Raw genomic sequence first — 23,518 nt, forward strand, 5'->3', positions numbered from 1 at the left:
ACCTAAGTTATCGTTAAAAGAAATGTGTAATATCGTAACTTATGTGATTTTTAATACTAATTCGTCAGTTAGAGTGATTCATAAAAAAGAAATAAATACAAAATTCTAGAATAATTTTTACTTAAGTCAAGTGAAAACTAACAAGCTATTTTCGTAAGTACCTTCAATTTTTTTAATTGAAAATAATGCTTAGTGTTTTTATAAATATATATGTTTGAACCTTGTTTTTAGTTTTATTGAACTTTAAATACATGTTCACATTTCCTGTATTAAGTACCACTTTAAATCTTTTCACTACCAAGGAATCAGACGAATTTCACGCGTTTCGAATTTTATGATTTTATATTTATTTTTTGTAAAACCTTAAATTACCAAATATCGGTCAATTCATTTTCTTTACGACAGTGAACAGTTCAGGAAGTAAGTTTTTTCAATGAGCGCAGTCGAATTCAAAACCAAACGTTCGAAAATCTACAGTGCATTCTACGCATTTTATCGTTAATATCTCGGAGTTTCAGTGGTTACGGACGGAAAACAATCTTTCGAACAGATATATCAGATGCTGTATTTGTTATACTCGAATTTCATTGTAGAAATTCGCCTCATCGACCCTTTCCACAGGTGCACAGTCGGGAGAGACGCAAAACTCTAATTTGTAAGCTGCTCATAATTATTTTCTACGTGAGAACGGGCCTTTGTGTTTCCTTCCTCCTGTAGCTTGGATCTCTCCAAGGTCGAGGATCATTTCTTCCTATCCTAAATATCCTTCACACAGCAACCCCAAATATGCCATGGACCCCAGGGCCACAGTGCTGTACTTAATTCTATATATAAACCCATATTCAATAAAATGGAACTCGCGTTTGACCAATTTTTGTTCGCACGCTTTAATTACTTTTTATACGCAACGTGAACATCATAATTGGTATGTTTATTGTATTTTATCGCATGTGATTTAATGTTTGCGTTTCCATTTATTCGCGCATTTATCTAGATCGGCATCATAAGCTTTTACATTAAGGCCAGTCATTGATTGATGAACTTTTCCTGTTCGACCCGCAGCTGGAAAAAGTGGCCATTGGAATTGTGAAGGTAATAAACAATAGTCCAAAATCAGTCTGCGTGGTTAAATACGAGTACAAGTCTGGCTCCACGGTTTGGAGTCAAAATGGTTATATTAGTATTTATGGAACGAGCCGGTAAATAATAAATACTCGGCACTCTTTTATGTGTTTTCTCCCGTTTCGTGGTAATACGCGATACTTTCATCCAAATCACGTATCACTCGTAGATTTGTGCTGTACAGGAGCACATATCAACCAAAGGGTGATATATATTATATTTTTCCAATCGCTGGAATGAGGCCGTCCTGTGAACTGTCGGTTTCGTCCCCTCGGACGGATGGCTTTAGATTTATCTCCAGCTATCTCCCAGAGCTCTCAATCACCCGCACTTTATGCTCGCTGCTGGCTTTTCTATTTTACATTTATAAAGGTTTCGCTTTTGGTTAGTGTCTATCTTCGAATGGATCAATCGCGCTTTTTGAGGATTCATTTTCATATTGATTAATCGTATTCATACTGCTTTTACATGACCCAACTTGACTTACTCAATCTTATGACAATATCTTCGTGCAGTACAACGGTAAAATCAGTAAAATTTTGACCGGACAAATCATCACAATGATAATTCTTCACATCTTTAAAAAGTTATATAAAGTCATGGAAAGTGATGAAACATAAACTTTATTGACTGGGTTATGTAGGTTAGGTTAAGTTAGGTTAGGTTAAGAAAAAAAATATTTTCGTCGTCTCTAATGACTATATATCACTTTTTAAAAGTGTGTTGAATTGCCACTGTGTTGAGCTATCATGGAACCCAGTACAACATAACACGGTTTTCCTGAGTTAAAACTACATTTATTACTTACTACAATCATACGGAACGAACTCTAAAATTCCATCGTGATTCTGCTGCGTCTGAATTCAAATTCCTCCACTATTATATTAAAAAACGCTAAAGCTTTGTTCCATATATTTATTTCAAACCTAACTGGCTTCTCTCTGCGAGGGATATCGTCAGACCTGTGGATCAATGTACACTGGGGCATTTATAAAATCCGAGGTAAGTAAAGAGGGAAAATCTTGTTATGAGAATTTAACCGATAAGTCCCAAATAAATAAGTGGAACAAAGTTTAAACGATTGAAGTAAATTAAACTTTAGATTAAAGTTTAAAAACCAGTGGATTGGACGATACTACGAATTATTAGTTTCAGTAATATTAAAAATTAATTAATAACTCCAATACCTTTATTAATCTCACGCAATCCGCTTGAATTTTCTTCCGAATCCTGCTCAGCTCAACTCATTAGAATCCGTGACGATTTTTTAATCGGTCTTCCGAGTAATGTTACCCCTTCGGGCTTTAACTAGGAAGGGGATAATGGGTCGGTATTAAAAGCCACACGCTCTGCAATTCCCCCCAACTCTTAAACCCCAACCTCCCCCGACTAGAACCAAAGCTTTCCTATTTAAATGACTAGACACTGACAGCGCCTCTAGCGGTAGATGCAAGGGAATCTCGTTAGATTTATTTAATATATAATTTTCTTGTAGCAGAGTATGATGATTTTTTTTGATTTTTTAAATTTGTCTGTTAATATCCTCCATGTTTATCGAGTCGTATATAAAAAGAAGATTGTTGGTCATATTGACTATGAACGTAGTGGTTTTGAACGTTTTTGCACGGAACATTCTAAATTACGATGTTTATATAACCATCACGAAAAACTAATGAACAAACTGTATCTAAAATATTTGTATTTACTTTTATCCTTTCTTAAAATGGAATATCTTATATCGTAAAGCAAAAGCTAAGTTTTCACCGATTTCTGAAATATCTGGTATAATGCGAATATAATAAATTCCCTAATCTCTTAATTTATTTTTATACTACCCACACACAGACAGTTCCTTTGTGGGTTCCCTTAACTTACATTTTTTAAACATTTATACCTACGTTTGTATTTTTTTTATTCTGAAAATGTGTATCTAACTTATGTGTAAAACAATGTTGGGAAAAAAAGTTATTATCACCATGTTTGAGTATCAATAGTTTCTTCATCAGGATCCAAAGATTACTAAAATCTCAATATATTATTTATATATAATATAATATATTTCCTTAGCACATCGTGATGATTGCAAGTTGCGTCTTGTCTACATTTACGCTAAGGTTTATTCAAGTGTAGTTCACTAGCTCTAATATTTTCTTAATTTTGTGGAATATTAGTGTTACGAAGGACACCGGTTAAGAACCACTGGGCTGTGGGAATGTACGAGTATATGGAGAGGTTTTGCTAGACACGGGTTTTAGAGGTTGAACCCGAATTTAGTGCCCAATTTTTCGGCTTTGTAGCAATCAATGTTAACGCACTCCCTTTCCTCGGCTGCAGTGGCAGAGCACGTTCCAATGATTGCAATTGACGCTTTCATTTCATTAAAGTTCGCGTTGCTCAGCTAATGGTGAAATTGGATTTGTTGTGGAAATACAGTTCTAACCTTTAATGGATGCTGGATGTGTAAACCATGGTACACACTACTTCCTATATTCACGTTCATATATGCATTTCTATTATTAGGACTCCCTACATGATCCAACTCAAGTATATAATTTGCATCGCCTAAAACCAATTACCATCCCTCAACGAATACGCTTAAGCGTCCATTTGTTAATCTTGTTCATCATCCCTCAGATTGTTCACTATAACCAAATTACAAAACAATTAAATAATAACAATTCATCTGTCATTTTTAAGTTATGAAAATGTTTAATGACTTTCTCAGTATTGTACATTTCTGCGCTATTTCCTTAGTGTTGTCTTTCATACATCATAAATTTTCCTCTTTTATTTTAAAAAGCACAATTATTTAGTTTAGCAGGCAGTATTTAATTTTTCTTTAAATAACAAAAATTCTACAGAAATCCTTCCATTGATGACTCCCCTGTTCGAATTGCACAAAACATTATTTTAACAACTGTTATGTATTTAATTTATTTAATCAGCCTATAGAAAAACTTTATTAACATTTTTCAATTTTCAAATTTGATCCAATATTTCATATTATATAATGTTGTTAGGTAATAAAACATTCTGGCACCATACGTAATTTAAAAAAAAACTCTTTAAGTCGATATTGGAGAAGATTCAATGTTTTATCTCTTATATTCAATCCACGTCGGTGGAATTTCCTTTTTACTCGGACAAAATATTATTTTCATGGCCCTTGAAGCTATTCAAGGGATGTTAACAAGGTATTATTCGTTCATAAAATATCTATTTCGAATGTCTTTGTTGTAAAATGTGTACATGCTTCCCTTCCTTCAATCATTTAAGCTTTTTTCAATAAAATCATATAAAAATAAAATCAAATCATTTTTATTCCTAAGGCTTCAATTTTCTTTCAATTTAGACTACAGATTGAAAGATACTTCCAGTGTAGATAGTCCTTCTGAAAAAAAATCCCTTGAAATATATTTAGCTATGTTTAATTACCAGATTTGAATATATAGACTGATGGACACCTGCTTACCTTCGTCTCTCTTATTCTTCCCCAAATTGGGATGTCATTCGTCCTCTGCTCCGAGCAGCCGGAATTCTTATTCGGCATTGCATAATAATGAAAAGAAATAAATTTATACGAAAAGCTTTAAGTTCAAACAGTAGAATTTACGCAATTTTTTCTGACCACTTAAGAGGAACGGTTGCGCGGCCTTTTTCATACCAAACCACAAATTTGGATTTGAGGCCAAAATATCCAACAAAAAAGAAAAAAAAAATATTCTAAAGGTTTAGAAAGTTTCTAGTACGGATATGTGCTACTTTATTAATTTGTGTTTCAAATTATAAAAAATGGGCCATTATAGAAATCGATTTTTTGGCAATTGTTTTTGAATCAAATATAATTACTAAAAAAATTATTTTACCTCTTCTACTATGCAAATATGGTGACCGGATAAATCATCAAAATGATAATTCATCACATCTTTAAAAAATTATATAAAGTCATGGAAAGTGATGAAACAAAAACTTTATTAACTGGGTTAAGTAGGTTAGGTTAGGTTTAAAAAAAAATTTCATCGTTTCTAATGACTTTATATCACTTTTTAAAGGTGTGTTGAATTGTTTTTATCATGGAACCTCAAATATAATTAAATACAAAATTTAAAAAAACGAATTTTTAAATAATCGATTTTTATGGGCTTAAATTTAATTTTCAAACGAACGATTTACATTGGAACACAAAAAAACCATAAAAAACACAAAAAGACATAAAAATTATTTTTACCATTTTTTTTTATTTTATTAATAAATATCATTGTATTAACGTAGTATATTGGGAAATATTATTTGTTAATAATTACATCACAATTTTTTACTGTCAAAATTACCTCTAAAATCGTGAACATCTGATCTTTTTATTGGCCTGTATTTTATAATTTAAAATAAAAATAAATAAAGCAGCTATAATTTAAAATAAAAATAAATAAAGCAGCTAACAAATATCCGTGCTGGATATTTGCTATGCCTTTTGATTACAAAAATAATTATTCTGTTTATTTAGTATTTTAGCCTAAATTAAATCTAAATATAAGTTTCTCGTGAACAAGGCCGCGCAGCAGTTCGTCATAATGTAACATGTGAAACGCAATAATGTTTACTAACGTGGGTGTTGTTAAAAAAATTCAATTGTGTTCAAAACAGAAGCGGCACTTCTTCACATTTCATCGTATATATTAAGTGTGTAAATAAAAGCCTACGCATGTCGGAAACAGAAAAGTCGGCGGTACAATGATCCATTCCTCCTCAGAGAACAATTTGTGCTTTACACATGTAGGTAGAAGGTACCTTCTCTTTTTGAATAAAAAATATGCCTTCTCGGTGTTAAAAATTTATTATACTATAATATAATTATTCAAATTTTCCTAATTGAATTTTTTTAATGTCAAATTTTTTTTAGATTAAAACCAATGTTAGTAATTCATTTTTCAATTACGCAGTTTTGTTTCATTACATCTGCGTTGTGGGGTGAAGGAAAGAAATCGTGTAGTTATGATTACGAAAGTTTTCGTTTATCTTTGTTTTAGTAAACACATATCAAAACAACCATCAACATTTTTGTTGGTGCTTTAAAAAGACATAGCTACGATTTAGTACCTCATCGCCAAGGCGCAAATGTGGTGCCGCGTTCTTTCCATTGACATTCAAATTGATAGATCAGAGCCAATCAGAGAAATTAGAGTTGCGAGGAGCGTGGGAGGCGCGTGACCATCTCCCTTTCTGTTATTTATCAATAATTGAATCTGACAGTATACGGGCAACTCGCATTGTAATATCATTATTCAGTTCTCTAAAATAAAATATTCCTACGAATTACTAGTTCTTTTTACAATGGCGCGCATAAAAATCTTATAAACTACAAATCACAAATCGGGAACAAAATTTCGGCTTGTTTCCCAAACTGGATATTACTTTTCTGCGCAGGGTACTCTTCGGCGGTCAACGCACAACTAATGTCGTAGTTTCTTCAAAGCATTCTCGAATCCTCCTGGTGCCAAAAATATCATCACGAGGTTTGCTTCGTCGAAACGATATTCAAATTTCATGTTAGGGCAAATCTATCAATTAGGATGTCTATGGGGTTTGCTGTTGAAAACTTGAATTGAACCTTCCTTTCTGTTACATGCGTCGTTTATGATGCATAGGGAGAAGTTACGACGAGGCTGTTAGCGGTCTGCGTTTACCTACCCCTGCCGTGCCGAGCAAGTCAGTGTGGGGACCATTTAACGCAGTCTTCTCGCCTCCCTTACCGACAAACGTACAAGGGATAGTTAATACACCCGCGCAAGGTGTACGGAAGTGCCCGCCCCTGAAAGAGGAAATCGGGCCGTTTTCAATTTCGGGTATCGGGGAACGCGGTTGTGTTTTAAATATTTAATACAGCCTGGATTCATTTCCGCAGTTCGCCCGGGATGTGCCCACACTATGAATGTTTCAGTCGTGTACGTTCTTGAAAGGGTTGTAAAATTGGGGTTCAGTATATGGAGTAATTCCTCATATTAGTCCTCCGAGAATACGGAATATTTAATATTTTTGGGTAAATCCCTCGAAAGTCGGGTATGTCTGTGTAAAATATTCAAACCATGATATTTTTTACGCGACGATAGCGGCAGCTGTTGGACATTTAGTATTTTTTATTGAATTAGAACATAGGTTTTTATGCTCGATTAATTCGCAGCGAGCTTTACACACGGAACCCCTATGACCTCATAAATTATTCTGGCGTGATTAAACTTTCGGGAATCGCGGAGTTTTAGGTTTTATTTTAAGCGCATAATATGACAACCACGCGGGATGGTACCGCGATAAAATAAATTATTTTGGGTTTGTTTGTTAATGTCTTTAAAATATGTACATAGGGTACGTGCAAGGGGTCCCCAAACCTAACCCTCAATATAAGTCTACGCTATATAAGAATTTACATACCGCTTTCTAAGCAGGCACTTATGTTTTCCTAGTTTTTACATGTGTGTGGACGATGATTGCTAAAATGGATAAACAATCCTTTGTTCTATACTTTATGGTAACATATGTAGCATTGCATTTGTGTCGCTTCCAATCATTTGTTTTGCCGAATTGTAGTGTTGGCGCGGGGCGCCGCTAAAATCCCACCTACTTTACCCGTAATGACGTGAATGAAATTCAATTCGGCACTGAAATGTACAATGGCCGCGTAGTGTTTTCTTCCGGGCGCCTCCGTATCCGTTCAAATCGGATTACATCCGGAGATAATATGGAATAGACACCTCCCATTCCGTGAACCACCGGGTCGTGAAGGCACGTACCAATTTTATCGCCATCTCCATTGCCGGCTACAGCCTCCGGAAGTAGCTTTTATCACGTTTCCTGAGACAATCGAAAAACTGGTCGTACTACACGTTCTACAGGACGTCTCCACGATTCAACCCCCTGAATTTACGTGACCGGGTGTACGAAGACACCGAATCAAAAAAGACAATACACTTCACGTAATCGCGTTTTCTTCCTCACTGATTCTCTGGACTTTAAAGTGGGTCTTTTTATACTTAGAGTGTTTCTCGTAGACGGTTTCAGCATAGCGTAAACAACCGCGAAATAGATCGACGAAATTTCACATACATACCTTAAATTGTTGATTATCGGGGCGAAGGGTTCGTAAATATTCTTATTACTTTTCCAGGTGCAATATTGTGAATGCTGTAGTTCTCCCTCTCGTATTGTGTGGAATTGTTACAATATATTATTGTTGCGGCCACGGTGTCTGCAGAATGGCCCCTTTCCGGTTCTCGTTGTCTGCAAATGGCCTCTTTTCCTAGTCTCGGTACGTTGTGAAGTTATATCCAGTACGCCACCATTGTAGTGCGGAAACACAAGTAGATTCCTTTGTTTTATTAAAGTTCTCCGTTCGTATTCCTTATTTTGATAATAATTTGTCGGCGCGCAATGAATGGGAGCCTGGAATGGCCCGCGTTGAATATTCATAAAACCCCCTAAATTCTGATGAATTGAGACAATCGCCAATTCCAATGGTTTATTTACCAAATTAAAAACCAATAATTTAACACCCAATAAGGCAAACAATTTTTAAAATGTATCATGTATTTTGAATGAGTTCTGATAAAAATGTTTTGAATTATGATATTGTTGCCATGCATTTGCGAATGAATAACCAACGATCAGTACTTACATTCTGTGGCAATTTAAAGATTGTGTTATTTTTTTAATAAATCTTTTTATGTATTTATTATTATCAATCTCGACCTTTGAGTATTAATAAAAAGCTCCCGATCTTGTCACTGATTCAACTTTGGCTGCTATTTTTATAGTTACACAACGTACTCGTTCACACAAACCCTACTTCAAACTCAAATCAGCTTACGAGTACTTTCAGAAAACACTTTTTTTGCTTAAATGTTTTTAAAGTTAACATACTTTTATTTTGGTTTAATGACGACGGTATTAATTATTAAAAAATATTTTTTCATTATTTATAACTTTTTCGTTGTTGCTTTTAATGGATTGATAAAATTTAACATACTTTTTAAATAAATCTATTTGAATTTAGATTTGGTTTCTGTGAGTGAATGGATAAATTAATAAATTAATGAAATGGAATCTGGAAATTAACCCACTTCCCGACATCCGATCGAGCTGAGACTCGGCAGATAGACTAGTTGTCTATCTGCCGACATAACAAAGCACTTAATTGGTGGTAATCGCTCACACAGGTACGCATTTATCGGAATTTGGATGACATTATTAAAATTTTCAGCAGTTTATATACGAAATAATTCTCGGTACCATCCTATTAGGATTTGGTTTAAGTGATAGCGCGGTCCACTAATTTTAGTCAATCCCTGGGAAGGAAGGTTAAATCCTCAATCAAACCAATTTTTTTTTTCTAATTCACCTATTAATAAAAATACATGTATTATAGTATGCACAACTCCATTATTGCTCCACATTTTGATTACTGCTCAAAGATTAGAACGTCAGAGAACAAAATAAGTTGTAAATTCTCCAAAATAGTCCAATTAGACTAATACTAGAAATAGATTTCTAAAAGTAACTAAAATGTTTAAGAAACTATATTGACCAACAGTAAAACCTTTAACACGATGGTATTTATACATAAAATAATGAACAAACTGTTACACTTTTCAAACAAAATTATATACAACAAGGACATTCACATACATAACACAAGGACGTGCAATGAAATCAGGCTACAAAAAAGAACAAAGTGAATATGCAAAATAATTTACTATACAAAGTATTCAAAGTGTATGGTATGAGCCACATCAAGCAAGAAAAATATAGTATATAAATTATAATTAATTTTGAAATTGTAAAGTTTTGATGCACAAATCGCTAAAATAAAATGAATAAATAAAAAACTTTGTTCTTTGACGGGTTTGTTTTTGAAGTGAAACTTCTTTACGCGCGTCATGCAATTTCGAGGAGTAAAACCAACTCATGACCGAAACGAAAATGCGGGACCGATTAAAGTTCATTTGATGTAGTAAAAGTTTTGAAGTAAAATATAAATGCTTCTTAGCTCATCTCGACAACTGGCGTTGGTGGTGTAATGGTCAGCATAGTTGCTTTCGAAGCAGTTGATCCGAGTTCGATTCTCGGCCATGGAATATTATTTTTTTGTTTTTAAGGAATTTTTTTTTTTTAATGGTTGACCATAATATCAATCCACTAAGTAATATTTTAGGCCTGTAGCATAATTGAAAAGTTAAAGAATGATATAAAATTTTTTATGATGTTAACGATAAAAAAATGAAAAAAAACATAAAATTAAAATAAAAAATGGGCCAACGGCACGCGGTGTTCCCAAGCGGTCACCCATCCAAGTACTGACCGCGCCCAATGTTGCTTAACTTCGGTGATCGGACGAGAACCGGTGTGTTCAAAATGGTATGGTCGTTGGCAAAAGTTAAACAATATTAATTTCTATTCTACCTGCCAATAAATATATGAAAATTAGTATAAAAAAGCCCTAATAATATTGAAAAAATTAGCAAGGTGTGTGCGAGGTTGATAAAAATAATCATTACATACGCGCTTGAAAAAGATCGTAATTACATTAATAAGTTTGTAGGAATTTTTTTTTTCAATGGTTGACCATAATATCAATCCACTAAGTAATATTTTAGGCCTGTAGCATACTTGAAAAGTTAAAGAATTTTATGATATTATTAATTATAGTAATGATAAAAAAATAAAAAAAACATGAAATTAAAATAAAAAATAGGCCAACGGCACGCGGTGTTCCCAAGCGGTCACCCATCCAAGTACTGACCGCGCCCAATGTTGCTTAACTTCGGTGATCGGACGAGAACCGGTGTGTTCAACATGGTATGGTCGTTGGCAAACGCTAAACAATATTAATTTCTACTCTACCTGCCAATAAATATATGAAAATTAGTATAAAAAAGCCCTAATAATACTGAAAACATTAGCAAGGTGTAAATATTATATACCTAGTTTAACTCACTCTCCTAACTCATCTTCGCTGTCTACAGGCAGAGCGCACGACTGTGGTCGTGAAGAACCGAGGTTCGATCCCCGCTTTAACTAATTTTTTTTTTCTTTTTTTATAACTTTTAATTTTTTTTATCACATGCTACTTATAAATATGTCAATAGACAGAAAAAAAGAGAGAATGAAATGAAAAGAGAGAGAGAGAAGAATACTAGAAGTTTCACTTCTGTCTTGCGTAGGCTTGACACACCCATTTTTTTTTTTCAAGTAAAAAAGAAGTTGTTTTAAAAATGTCTTCGGTTATTTATGTTATGATAATGATATCGCACCGGCTTTTATCATAACCTTTTTTAATATTAAAAAAGGAAAATAAATTATGAGACTTTATAAAGAGGGTAATTAATCAACGAAAATATGAGATATTAGAGGTTGAACTTCCGCCAGAGAATATTTGTTTTTTTTTCTTCTTCATTAATTTCCATCAAACCATTATTCAGACCAAGTTATTAGATTCTACTCGTATTTATTTTTAACCGCTGTTTTTAATTATTTCACGTTTCGTGCCCGAAAGAAGACGAAGTTTCTGTATTAGTTTTCGTTACTGCTGCCTTTGTTAGGAAAATGTTACTATAAAACGTGGTTCGAGGAAAATAATACCTCTATGAGCATTAAGTAAATAAAATTTAATCCTAAACAATTAAAATTTTCTCCAAAATAAATTAAATTTCCCCACTCGTTTGAGTAATATTCTCAAAATATTTCAACTTTATATTTATGAAATTCTGAAACATGTGTATTCTGTTTTCTGTTAGCATTTCTTTCCGAGAAGATAAAACCTGTCTATATAATATTTAAAAGGAACGGCTGCGCGGCCTTTTTCATTTAAAACTTTAATTTGGATTTGAGGCGAAAATACAAACTGATTTTTAACAAAAGATATAACAAATATCAAGTAAAGGTTGTGTGCTACTTTGCTTATGTTTGTTTTAAATGATTATATGTAGGTCATAAAAAAAAATTGCATTAGTTTGTAGGCATTACTTTCGCATTTTTTGTGCTTTAATTGTAATTAAATAATAATAATCTCGCCTTATCTACTACGACGCAAATGTATAATGATACATAAAAAAATAAAAACGATTAAACGGGTAAATATTATGTAAATTACAAACGACCAATTTATGTTGGAACACAAATTTGTCGTATATAAATTTAAAAAATTGACCCAATAATATCCTTTGTTTTAGTTATATTTTATTTGTTATTATATTTAAATGGTAGGTTATGCAAGATTATTTTTTAAATGATTACCATTAACCACCATTTGTCAAAATTTGTCAATTTAATTACCAATAAATGACAAATTTTGCCTTTAAAATCATGAAAAATTTAATTTATACAGGCCATTAAATTAAATTTTAAAACATGAATGGCCTATATTTTGTATTATTATTTAAAACGCCAATAATTAAAGGAACACATTGACTAGATACGTCCTACACATTTTGATTCTAGATTTGAAAGTATTAGGTTTGGTCAAGTATTTTTGCCAAATTTAAGTTTTGTATTAAAAACGCCGCGCAGCTCTACCTCTTAAGAGGAAGCTACAAGCCAAAAATGTGTATATTTTCGGTATACCTTATATTCTAAGTAATAGACACTAAAATCGCTTGACAAACGGAGTCTTGAAACGTTCGATTTCAAGCACAAAACTTGTTTTTATTTATTTTTGTAAATAATTTTATAAGAAAGCAAAAAAGTTAATCAAGTGAAACTGTCACAGATAATCTTAGCTATAATACTGTGTTTTTAAAAAGTTGTTTCCTTTGCGCGTTCATACATTTCTATTGAAAAAATATTTTTTATAGTAGTTTACATTTATATTTTTTATTGAGTAATTTATTTTTTTATTTGTATTTAACTCAAGCGAAACTATAGGAAAACCTTCAATTTATCTATAGCATATTTTTGGTATTCATAATGTACACCAATTCGTTATAAAGATTAATCAAAATAGTGATTTAGTATTAAGCTTCGCCTTAGTAGTGTCAGTTCGCATTGTGAAATTGTAATTTATTCGGATGTCAAAAAAAAAAAATTTTGAATTATCAGGGTTAAAATTGACATTTAGTCTCATTTATTTCTATTTAAATTCATAATAATGGCTTTTGACATCCTAACTTCCGAGCTTTCAAAAGTTGTTTTCATCAAGAAGTGTAGTGGTTATATATTCCCATTCCGATGAGGTATTGCTCATGTTTATTTTTCCGTATGATTTGAATCAAATGGGACTCGAAATCAAATTATGTTTACGCCGAACAGCACATAATGACATCAGCTACCATGTACTTTTTCTCAGATTCTACGAATCTACATTACGTAATACGTTAAAATTGTCACCAATTTCTTTATTATTTTATTTATCATCTTATTAATACGTTCATACAATAAATACACTTAATTTGAATATCGCATGATAAAACCTACTATTAAATAAAGATACTTACGTTTTATTTGGAAAAAAAACTGTTGTTTGTTCCAGTTTTCATGTCTAGATGATTTTTTTATGTTTTAATAATATACGGTTTATATGTTGTGTAAGGAGAATATACGATGCAAATATGAATGGTAGCAGAAGTCGGGAACGCCCGAGGAAGACATGACACGACCAAGTGAATCAGATACTAGAGTCGGGCCATGTCAAGAGTCAGAATAATAGAAGAGTATGTATGAATGTAAATGAGGCAAGGAGTGTGTGCCAAAACCGAGTTGTTTGGCGGTCCGTCCTCTCTGCCTACCCCAGCGGAAAACGATGGTTAGTAAATTAGTTTTATAGTTTATATGTTGGCATTATTTCAATACGATTTCATTTATACTTTCGGAAACCAATATAATACCTACTATTTTTTTGTTGATAAATTCCAATAATTTTGGGGGTGATCGGATAAATCATCAACATGATAATTCATCACATCTTTAAAAAGTTATATAAAGTCATGGAAAGTGATGAAGCAAAAACTTTTTCAAGTAGGTTAGGTTAGGTTTAAATTTTTTTTTTCACCGTTTTTAATGACTTTATATCACTTTTTAAATGTGTGTTTATTGGTCACTGTGTTGATTTATCATGGAACCAATTTGGCAGACGGGGATCGGTACCGCCGCTCCATTGAATAACCAACATCATTGAATAACTAACCCCTCTGCCATGGGTAACCCAAGTTTGCTACGTTTGGAACGGGACTGATCAGAGGTGCTCGGGTACACGAGGTGAGGTTTTGCCAGGTCTTGACGGCGGATGCGACTGGCCGGATTTAAAGAGGCCGATTGAGCGAGACCCCATGAACTCTCCAACCGGATGATTATCCACCTCTTTTATATTTTTCCTACACAGAAGCTTCTATTCCTTATTTCTTTAAAAGACCCTCCATACATCATCCCCAAAGGTGATCTAGCACCTCAGGGATATTATTTTCCCCGGTACACCAGGGGGCGCTGATTTGTTAGGACTTGGAACACGTGTTCTGCGGAGAGGAAGTATGTTAGTGTTTAATCGTCTGGTATACAGGCAACCTCATAAGCCAGTATTTGAATTAGGATGGACAGGAATAACGGGAATTTATCGAGCGTTTTTTTTCTCTTTTTTCTTCTGTTTTCTTCTTCTTGCCTCTTATTGGCTCTTCTTGAATACTCTTGTCTATTCTTGGCTATTCTTGACCTTAACTCTTTTTGGATTCTCTTGTTTCTTCTTGGCTCTTCTACCTTGTTCATCCTTCCCTTTCTATTTATTCTGTCAGGTCTCTATTCTCCGAGTCCGTTTCGTTCATGGCATATATGTTCTGGATTGACTCTCGAAGTTTGGTTTTGTCTTTCGCTATTTCCTTCCATTTTTCCAGCGTTTCGTCAAAGTTCCTCATTTCATGTTATAATGAGTATTTTTTGTATGGCCACCTAATAAGCCAATATTGGAATTTAGGGTGGGCAGAAATAAAGAAATTTATTGAGCGTTGTTTTTCTTCTTTTTTTTATTTTTTATTTATGTATTTATTTATTGGACAATTTGTATAGTGCCGCTTTTGTGCGATATCACCTCTGGGGAGCTTCTTTCATCTTTTTGCATCTTCTCTGCCCTTCTTGGATTTTCTTGTCTATTTTTGGATCTCTTCTTTTTTTCTTTATCTTTTTCTTTTTTTTTTAAAAGAAAGACAAACATTCCTGGGTTACGAATAACCTTACAAAATGTGAAAATCTCCTTCTACCACCACAGTAAGTGGAAAATGTTGCGTGTATTGTGATGGAGGACTTGGCCAGCCGAGGAATTGAACACACTACGTCTGGGTGGGACCCGAAAGCGATACCATTTCAGCTACTGAACGGTCGTTCTTCTTGTCTCTTTTTGGCTCTTTTTATTCTTCTCGGCTTCTTGCTTCTTCTGGCTTCTTCTCGCTTTTCGTTCTTCTTCTTGACTCTTCTTGGCTCACCTATTCTCTTCTTATATGTTTTTGTTTCATCCTGCCCTATATTTGTATTTATTGGTTCTTCTTGTCTCTTCTTGCTTCTTCTTGGCCCCTCCATCCCTTTCGCGCTTATTTTTTCTTCGTATTGTTTCTCCCCCTCCCCCCTTTACTTCTCCTTACCTCTTTTCGCTTCGTCTTGGATCTTATTGCTTCTTCATGTGAAGCTATGGAATTTTATTAATGTTTATGTCTTTATCAAATATACCATCTACCATTCGTCGTACCACCTTGTTGTTAAATTGATCTTTATAATAACTCCAAACAATATAACTCAGAAATATGTATAGATGTGTATGTACTATAAATAATAGACGGCAGTTGCTACACAAATCATTGGGAAGACTAATCGACCGGAAAAGACTCTTTTTTTTTAATTGCTGTCAACCCGGGCGTTTATTGCAATAACATGATCAAAATTACAAACATGAAAGCAACCCGCCTCACAAGAAGATTTCTGTTTAATGATTTCTAATAATGATTTTCTTTACAGGTGCTTCACTAGAGGCGTTCCAGGAATCGGTGAAGCCCTTCCCAGCCACGGCTCCCGCGTGCCGGGGGTCCCGCGAGGCGCGCGCCCCCTGCCGCTGCCGCCTCGAGGTGTGCGTGGGCTGGTACCCCTGCGGCCTCAAGTACTGCAAAGGGCGCGGGCCCCCCGCGGCTGCGCCCCTCTCCTACCGATGCGGCATCAACACCTGCCGGCGCTGCCAGCTGTTTGACTACTATGTGCACAGGAAGCACCACTGCCTCTGGGACGAATGACCCTCAAACAGCCACCACACTTCCGGAAGGTTGCGCAAAGTGCTTTTCTTCCTTCCACAGTGCATCATCATGAACACTTTTTTATATACAACTGTCGTTGCGGACATTCTTATCGTTTTATCTCAAAGTTTTCCATATATTATATACACTCACGATATTATCATTTTGCTTTTTGTATTGTTCTGTTGTTTTCTAAAATTCAAAAACAATCCCTTGATACATGCCTAAATTCCTTCCTTTTTTCTCGCCCTTTTTAGCTCTTTATGTTAGATTTTCTATTTTATATAACGAATCAAATCGATAAAACAACGATTTTTACTCTGTAAACATTTTGTACATGTCTCGAAGTCTTGTGAAGACTTTTGAAGATCATGCGTAGATACATTGTAAGCGGTTAACTTTTTTTATTCACATTAATTTAAAAAACAATTTTATAATTTGTTTGACGTAAAACCGAATGAATATGAGAATATTTTTTTAAACTTTTTAATTCAAAATGTTAATTGTTTCCGTAGTTAACCTTAAATAAGCGAAGCGGATCTCTTTATCTTGTGTATTATCTTCTTATGAAAACTCTGTAGAAATTTTAAGTAAAACATTCATCATTAGCAGGAATTACAGCGAATTCATCATTTGACTAACTCCTCCGGAATTCCTTTTTCTCATTTAACATTATCTTCACATCTCATAATGTTTTGTTAAGCTAAAGGGTAAAGATTAGAGCTTTTCTTCTGTGGAATTAAGCCTGAAGAAGTGTTGTAAGTGCTTCACTTGGGTTGCATACTGGAGCCAAGACAATTAACTCGAAATAACCGATTATAAAAAATAACTCTTTCATGGAATTCCATATTTTGATCTTTCAAAAGTAAAATGTGATAATACTTGCCGGTTTTTAAAATGCGAGCAAAATTTTTTCCATCCTTCAACTACATACATTTCAGCCAGTTTTGTTTTAAAATATTACATACGGGCCACTTAAAGAAAATGAGAAGGTTCTTCAATTTATAGTTAATGTCATGTATGGTATCCGCTATATCATAGAAATTATGAACCCTTGATATTCGACAGTTATATTATTTAATTGATCATTAAAAAGCTCTGTCAGATTCAATTATTTCGTAAAAGTTTTCACTAATTTTCGATTATTATAAACTTCTACATTTTATTTTAATGCGCATTATGTGAACATTAAAAGTCGCTGCTTTACATTACTTCATTCCTTTTCTCTTAAGATTCTTTATTTTAAACGATTCTGTTATCTGAAAGACTTTTTTATTGATACTTGCCTTTATCATGCTTTTATTTTCTTGGAGGGTCCGAAAAAGCTTTTTGTTATGACCAAGTATTCAAATGGAATTTTACTAGGAACTTTAAAGCACTCTTTGTCGTATGTTAAAATGTGTGTATTTAAAGTAGGAACGAGTGTAAAAACTGATATAGGAATATTTAAAAAATTATAACGTGTATAAATTGCGATGCCTTGACATTACGGATGAATTCATTTTTCATTCAGTCGTGGTCCTTCGTATATAAAAAATGTTTAGACAGATTAGTAATTTACTTTTATTTCGACTTATCTATAGGTAATGATTATGAACTACCAATATGTGTATTTTTTAATCTTATAGTATTTAATCCCCGTTTTAATTTGAGTTATTAAATAAATGTCAAAGCTTTACAAAATAATTATCCCTTATAAAATTGTATCAATTTCGTCACAATTAATTTTGGTTTATCATTGGAATATTTTATTGAATTTGTAATTATATTTCTAGACGTCGCGTCGTTAATTAAAGTCTTTGATTTTTCTTTGTCATAATTTCACGTTAAGCTTTTATACCTAACTAAGTGTCCTTAGGTGACTTTATAATTCAATATTTTAATCTTTTATTTGACCTTGAATATAATCGTTCCAGTGACGGAGAGTAATTTCTCCCTCTATTTATTTTATACAAATATTTTGTGTACAAATTTAAAGTTTTCGAACAACCATGGTCTTTTTCCAGAATCCAATTTAATTATAAGTAAAAAAAATTCAATACAGTAATACCTCGTTTTTGTAAGATAAAATGTAAATTTAATATTTTGTCCTGAAATGTAACATAAGCTGAACCGCTATAATCGGTATCCGCTTTGAGTATCGACTTCGAGTCGGGCGTCCTATCCTCCGTGATATCGACGTCGTCGAGTATAATTTTTTTACTGCAGCAAATACACAATATGTTAAAAATAACTACTCTGTCATTATCATTTGTGTTTAAAATCAATTAATTGATCTCTAAATATTAAATCAGTCAATCCCTTAAATAAAGTGTCAGGACATAAAGCCTGGAATGGACTGCCACATGATTTAAGAATGATTATAGACTCGACAGAATTCAGAACTAAACTTAAACCTCACCTTTTCAGACAGTCTTATCCGTAAAGTCAGAAACTTTTCACCTTCACAGTCTGCGACATTGTAAATAACTAAATGTGTAAAATTTTAGTTTTTTTTGTAAGCTATGTAAGCTTTTTAAGGTCATTTCATTAAAATTCTTCAGTCCTAAATTCCCAGTCTTTTAAAAGAAATATCAAGTCTACTTTTGCCACTAATCTTCCAATAAATGTAATATCAATATTAATGGAGTGTATAATAGCAAATCTAAAATCAATGTCCAGTTACGTTTTAATAGAAGTGTGTTTATCTGAAGTGTTCAGCCAGGAAAGTATGTTTCACTGTATTTGTTTGAATTTTAATCTGTTTGTAAATAATAAAATTAGACGGTGACTTGGAATTCATAATAAATTGTACAGCGCTCCTGTTGTGATTTTTCACAAAAACGGCGCTTTATAAGTTATTTAATTATTATTAGATCATTTTGTGTTTATGCTTCGTATACATTAAATTCTATCTATAGCGGTTCGACTTATCTTAAAATGCCGAGTACGAATTGTCGTAATTTTGAAGGATGCCTTGTAAAATAAACATTAAAAAGAATTATGTTTCCATGATGAATTTTACTTATACTGCCATTTTTTTACTGATAACGGAGCGTTTCATTTACTGAGGTATTACTGTACTAATTAATTTGTCTACCCATATGAATATTTATACTCATTATTCAACCTACCGATTATTAATAGAAATCTGTTTATGAAATCAAACTCAATAAAGCTATTTATACAAAACTGTTTACTCGTATTTATATCTTACATGTTATACAATACCAAATTCGTGGACAAACTTGGCTTATTAACTAATATGATATCAATAATACGATAATCAAATATTTTATATTATCACTGCGTAATATGTGTTCACTAACTTTATGGTATTATTTTCTACATTCCAGTTAGTTAGATCATACGCGCATTCTTTCAGGTATAGATTTTATAATTAGGGTCGAACTCCATGGCATGGCATATTAATTAAATTAAACAATAGTTAATACTAATAATCCATTTTCGTATATTTGCAACACGTTTCAGATCTGTGGATACTCTTAGTATGGAACTGATAAAATACCACCATTCAGAATCGAATTATCACTTGAAATAGCTTTATCTCTGTTTGGTGACTAGATCTGAATAGTCGGGTAATTTCCAACTTTTCTCTTCCCATCTCTTTCCCCTCCCCACACCCTTCATCTATGTTATTCACAAAAATACCCATTTTGTGAATAACATAGTCCCACTGGTACCATGCAGTCTGGACTCTTGCTTATTCGGTATATATTTTAAATAAGGTATTGTTGTTCAGTATGAAAAAATGACTTGGAAGTTATACTCTTACCACCATTAAGAAGGTTTTTACACAATAGCAATTTAACCCTTAAACTCACGAAAAGTGGTGTTTCCAAAAGGTATATTTTTATTTCAAATATGTATTGTCCAGCATAAAGTTACTAATTTACAAGACGTTTCAAATTAGCAACTACTATCCTTTTAATATTCTCCTGATGGAGGAAGAAAACGGTAGAGCATTGTGTTAATATAAAACTCGTACCGAATTCTTTTTGGGTTGTCCTAGTACTGTAATACAAGAAGGGCGCGTTCCCGGATTCCAAGCCCTAATCAGAAAACGAATCGCTAACTACAGGGCCTCGATTCCCGATGAAGTCATTCTACTCGAACAACGAGTGGTTTGTCCCACTCGTTGTTCGAGTGGAATGACTTTTGATGTTTGGCGTGTGTACGTGTGTACCTTCGAAGAATAAGAATATCGACCAATGTACTTTCGACGGCGATTGCGAGCGGCCTGGATTGAAGAATCTATACTCAGAACACGAATAGCCACGAGCGAATACGCTCTTGTGATGGTAACATTGGACCTCTGGTAGGGTCGCATTAAACAAGCCATGTAGCCAATTCCTGATGTGTTTTTTGTAACGTTTTAGTTTATTTCTGTGTTTTTTTTGTGTATATATTATCTTGGATACGGTATTTTTTTTTAATCTTATTTATTACATTTGTTTACTGACTAATATCCAATAATGACACAATACAAAGAACGTAAAACGAACTAAAAAACAGTAGAGATTAAATAACGTGGTAGGAACCTGGCAACATTAGCTACACCTGCAGCAAAAACAATGATTATGATTTCTAAACATTGTTTTGATGAAATACGTAATTCATGCAATATCAATAATTAAAGTAGGCCTTCGAGCATAATAAATTAAACATCGATACACAGTAAAAACAACATTTACAACTTCAATCTATGAATAGATAGAAAGCTCGATTAAATGTATGAAGAATGGCAAAGAGGATATATGATGCAAATGCGAATGATAGCAGAAGTCGGGGACGCCCGAGGAAGACATGGCACGAACAAGTGAATCAGATACTCGAGTCGGGCCATGTCAAGAGTCAGAATAATAGAAGATTATGTATGAGACGATGTATGAATGTGAATGAGGCAAGAAGTGTGTGTCAAGACCGAGTTATCGGTCCGTCTTCTCTGCCTACCCCTGCGGGGAACGGCGTGATGGTTAGTTAGTTAGTTATCTATGAATTAGTCGCATTATTAATGATTTAAGACAACATTCTTCTTTATGGATTTCTTCATTCCGCTAGAGAAGCCGGCGGCTTCGAGTTATTATTCCTCGTAAAGTCTAGGTGATAAATCGAGAAAGGAGGATACCGACTAACTTAAATCTTTGAAATCGTCTAACAATGCCAGAAAATAATTAGCTTAACGAAACATCTATAGCTACGCACAATTATGGCACAGTAATGTAATTAGACAGTTACTCCAACAAACTTAAAATATTTTAAAATCCATCAATACTTCAGTAGATAAATAAATTAATATTACGAACAAAAGTAAATACCAGCCGTATGAAGCGGATTTACAAACGGCGACTTTCTCCACGCTTACTAATTTCTATGAACGCATCCATATAATATCATGGCACCATCTTGACATTAAGCTTCATTTGACTACATGGTGTTTGGGCAACAGAAAGTTAAAAACTAAATGTCGTTTTGGAAAAGATAGCAAACTGAATGTTGTTTTGTTTATTTATTATTTTCCTTTCTTGGGAATTTTGGGAAACAGAAAAATGGATTTTTAATATTTTACTATTATTTATTTGCATTACATAATATTAATATTTTACACATATTTTACAATCAAGGTGTTTGTAAATCAAACCAAACCACATACGGTGTCCGAAAACTGGTGGTGGTGGGGGTGCTGGTGGTGTAGCAAAAAATCTAATCATCTGCTGCAGATGGAGAACCTAAATAAACAACCGAAATACAATTTGGGAGGCGGGTTTGGGTACCGCCGCTCTAGAAACCATTTATTGGATAACCAAAACCTCTGTCATAGGTCATCCCAAGTGGTCCCTACGTTTGGTGATTTAGCAGGGGTACCCGGGTTCATAGGGTGAGGTGTGTTCAGGATGCGCCTGCCCAACAGCTGCGTGGTGTGCCAGATTGGAAGAGGCTTGTTTAGTAACTAATATCTCGATCCATCGCCTTGCGCCGCAGTGGAAGGGATATAGTCATACGTCCGTCACCAGTTACCATACCATACCACCGTGTATAACAATCTTTCCTTGTATCGGAAATGTTCTAAAGGCGTTAAAGTGATTTTTTGGGGTATTATGCCGTGTTGCGATACCTCTTTCTTTAGCCAACGTTTCGGACAGCATTACAGTGTCCATCATCAGGGCAGATGTGTCCATTGAATTGACTGGAAATGAAAAAAATAGACAGAAAAAACATTCATATTCTAATCTTTATAATTTTTAACGTGTGGTATTTTAGAAAGCAGTCTCCCAAATGCATACGTGGCTGGTTTGGACACGTCACAGTCTCACTGGTTTCCCGTCTGCCACCTTTTACTGTCCTTTTCGAGCAGACCACACAGTCCCGCTTGGGACCTTTTCATAAAATATGGAGTTTTCCATTATGCCTGGTCTCTGATGGAGTGAAAATATTTATTGGTAAGTAAAAAATATTCAAATAAAATGAATGCGTAGTTATTGTTATGTATGAAAACAGAGCAAAAAGCGCAACAAATTGTAAATGGGTACTGTATACAACTGAATAGAACCATGTGTATAAAATGACCCTTTTATTTTTTGAACAATAAAATGTATACTCGTTGTTTATGTCGCTGCTGCGGCGTCATCGGAGTTGTTAGAGTGTTTCCTATGTCGTCGTGGCGGTGACAACGGTGACAAAAAAATTGTATTATCTTTCTGTTTAAATAATCATTATCCGGAATAATGAATTTATATTGATTATTTTATAAGTTATTCAAAGGGCCAAATTGTGGACTGTATGTTTAGGTAGGTAAGTTTAAGTAATTAGTTGCTGGTATTTCCACAATATATTGAGATAACCACTAGCCAGAGTGAGTCAGCGCCCATCTGTTTATTATCTCAGTGGAAGTTTGCTAGGAATTTAATCAAATTGCTTCCAGTACCTAAACACAAGCAATTATGCGGTTAAATCCCGGTACATATAATATATTGAAAATGGCTACTTACTAATTTAAAAAGTCACTGGATAAAAAGATTTTTATTTTACTTAGGTGTCTACCGCAACGCAATGTGTTGGGGAGTTTTTTGTTTCATGTCATATTTAAGAAACGCCATAATAAGAATAGCTATAAATATGGTCTCGGGTTCATTACCCGACAAATTATAATT

The 23,518-nt window shown here is 33.8% G+C and overlaps 1 protein-coding gene and 2 non-coding genes across 3 annotated transcripts in view; 1 reads left to right on the forward strand and 2 right to left on the reverse strand.

Moving 5' to 3' along the window:
* The window catches only part of oaf (BRICHOS-like domain-containing protein out at first), a 242,068-nt gene extending 222,541 nt beyond the window's left edge, over positions 1 to 19,527 (forward strand). Inside the window, exon 5 of the mRNA XM_089635629.1 lies at positions 16,099 to 19,527. Within this exon, the coding sequence (XP_089491755.1) occupies positions 16,099 to 16,367 (269 nt within the window). The 3' untranslated portion in view covers positions 16,368 to 19,527. The remainder of the gene's footprint in view (positions 1 to 16,098) is intronic.
* Positions 10,423 to 10,541, reverse strand: LOC149420943 (5S ribosomal RNA). Its single transcript, XR_016302692.1, has one exon. It is a non-coding gene; the product is annotated as a 5S ribosomal RNA (ribosomal RNA).
* Positions 10,864 to 10,982, reverse strand: LOC149420944 (5S ribosomal RNA). The gene has a single exon (XR_016302664.1). It is a non-coding gene; the product is annotated as a 5S ribosomal RNA (ribosomal RNA).
* Positions 19,528 to 23,518: the final 3,991 nt, after the last annotated feature.

This window comes from Hesperophylax consimilis, chromosome 9 (genome assembly GCF_061612785.1).
Source record: "Hesperophylax consimilis isolate HC1 chromosome 9, BYU_Hcon_1.0, whole genome shotgun sequence".
Lineage (NCBI taxonomy): Eukaryota > Metazoa > Arthropoda > Insecta > Trichoptera > Limnephilidae > Hesperophylax > Hesperophylax consimilis.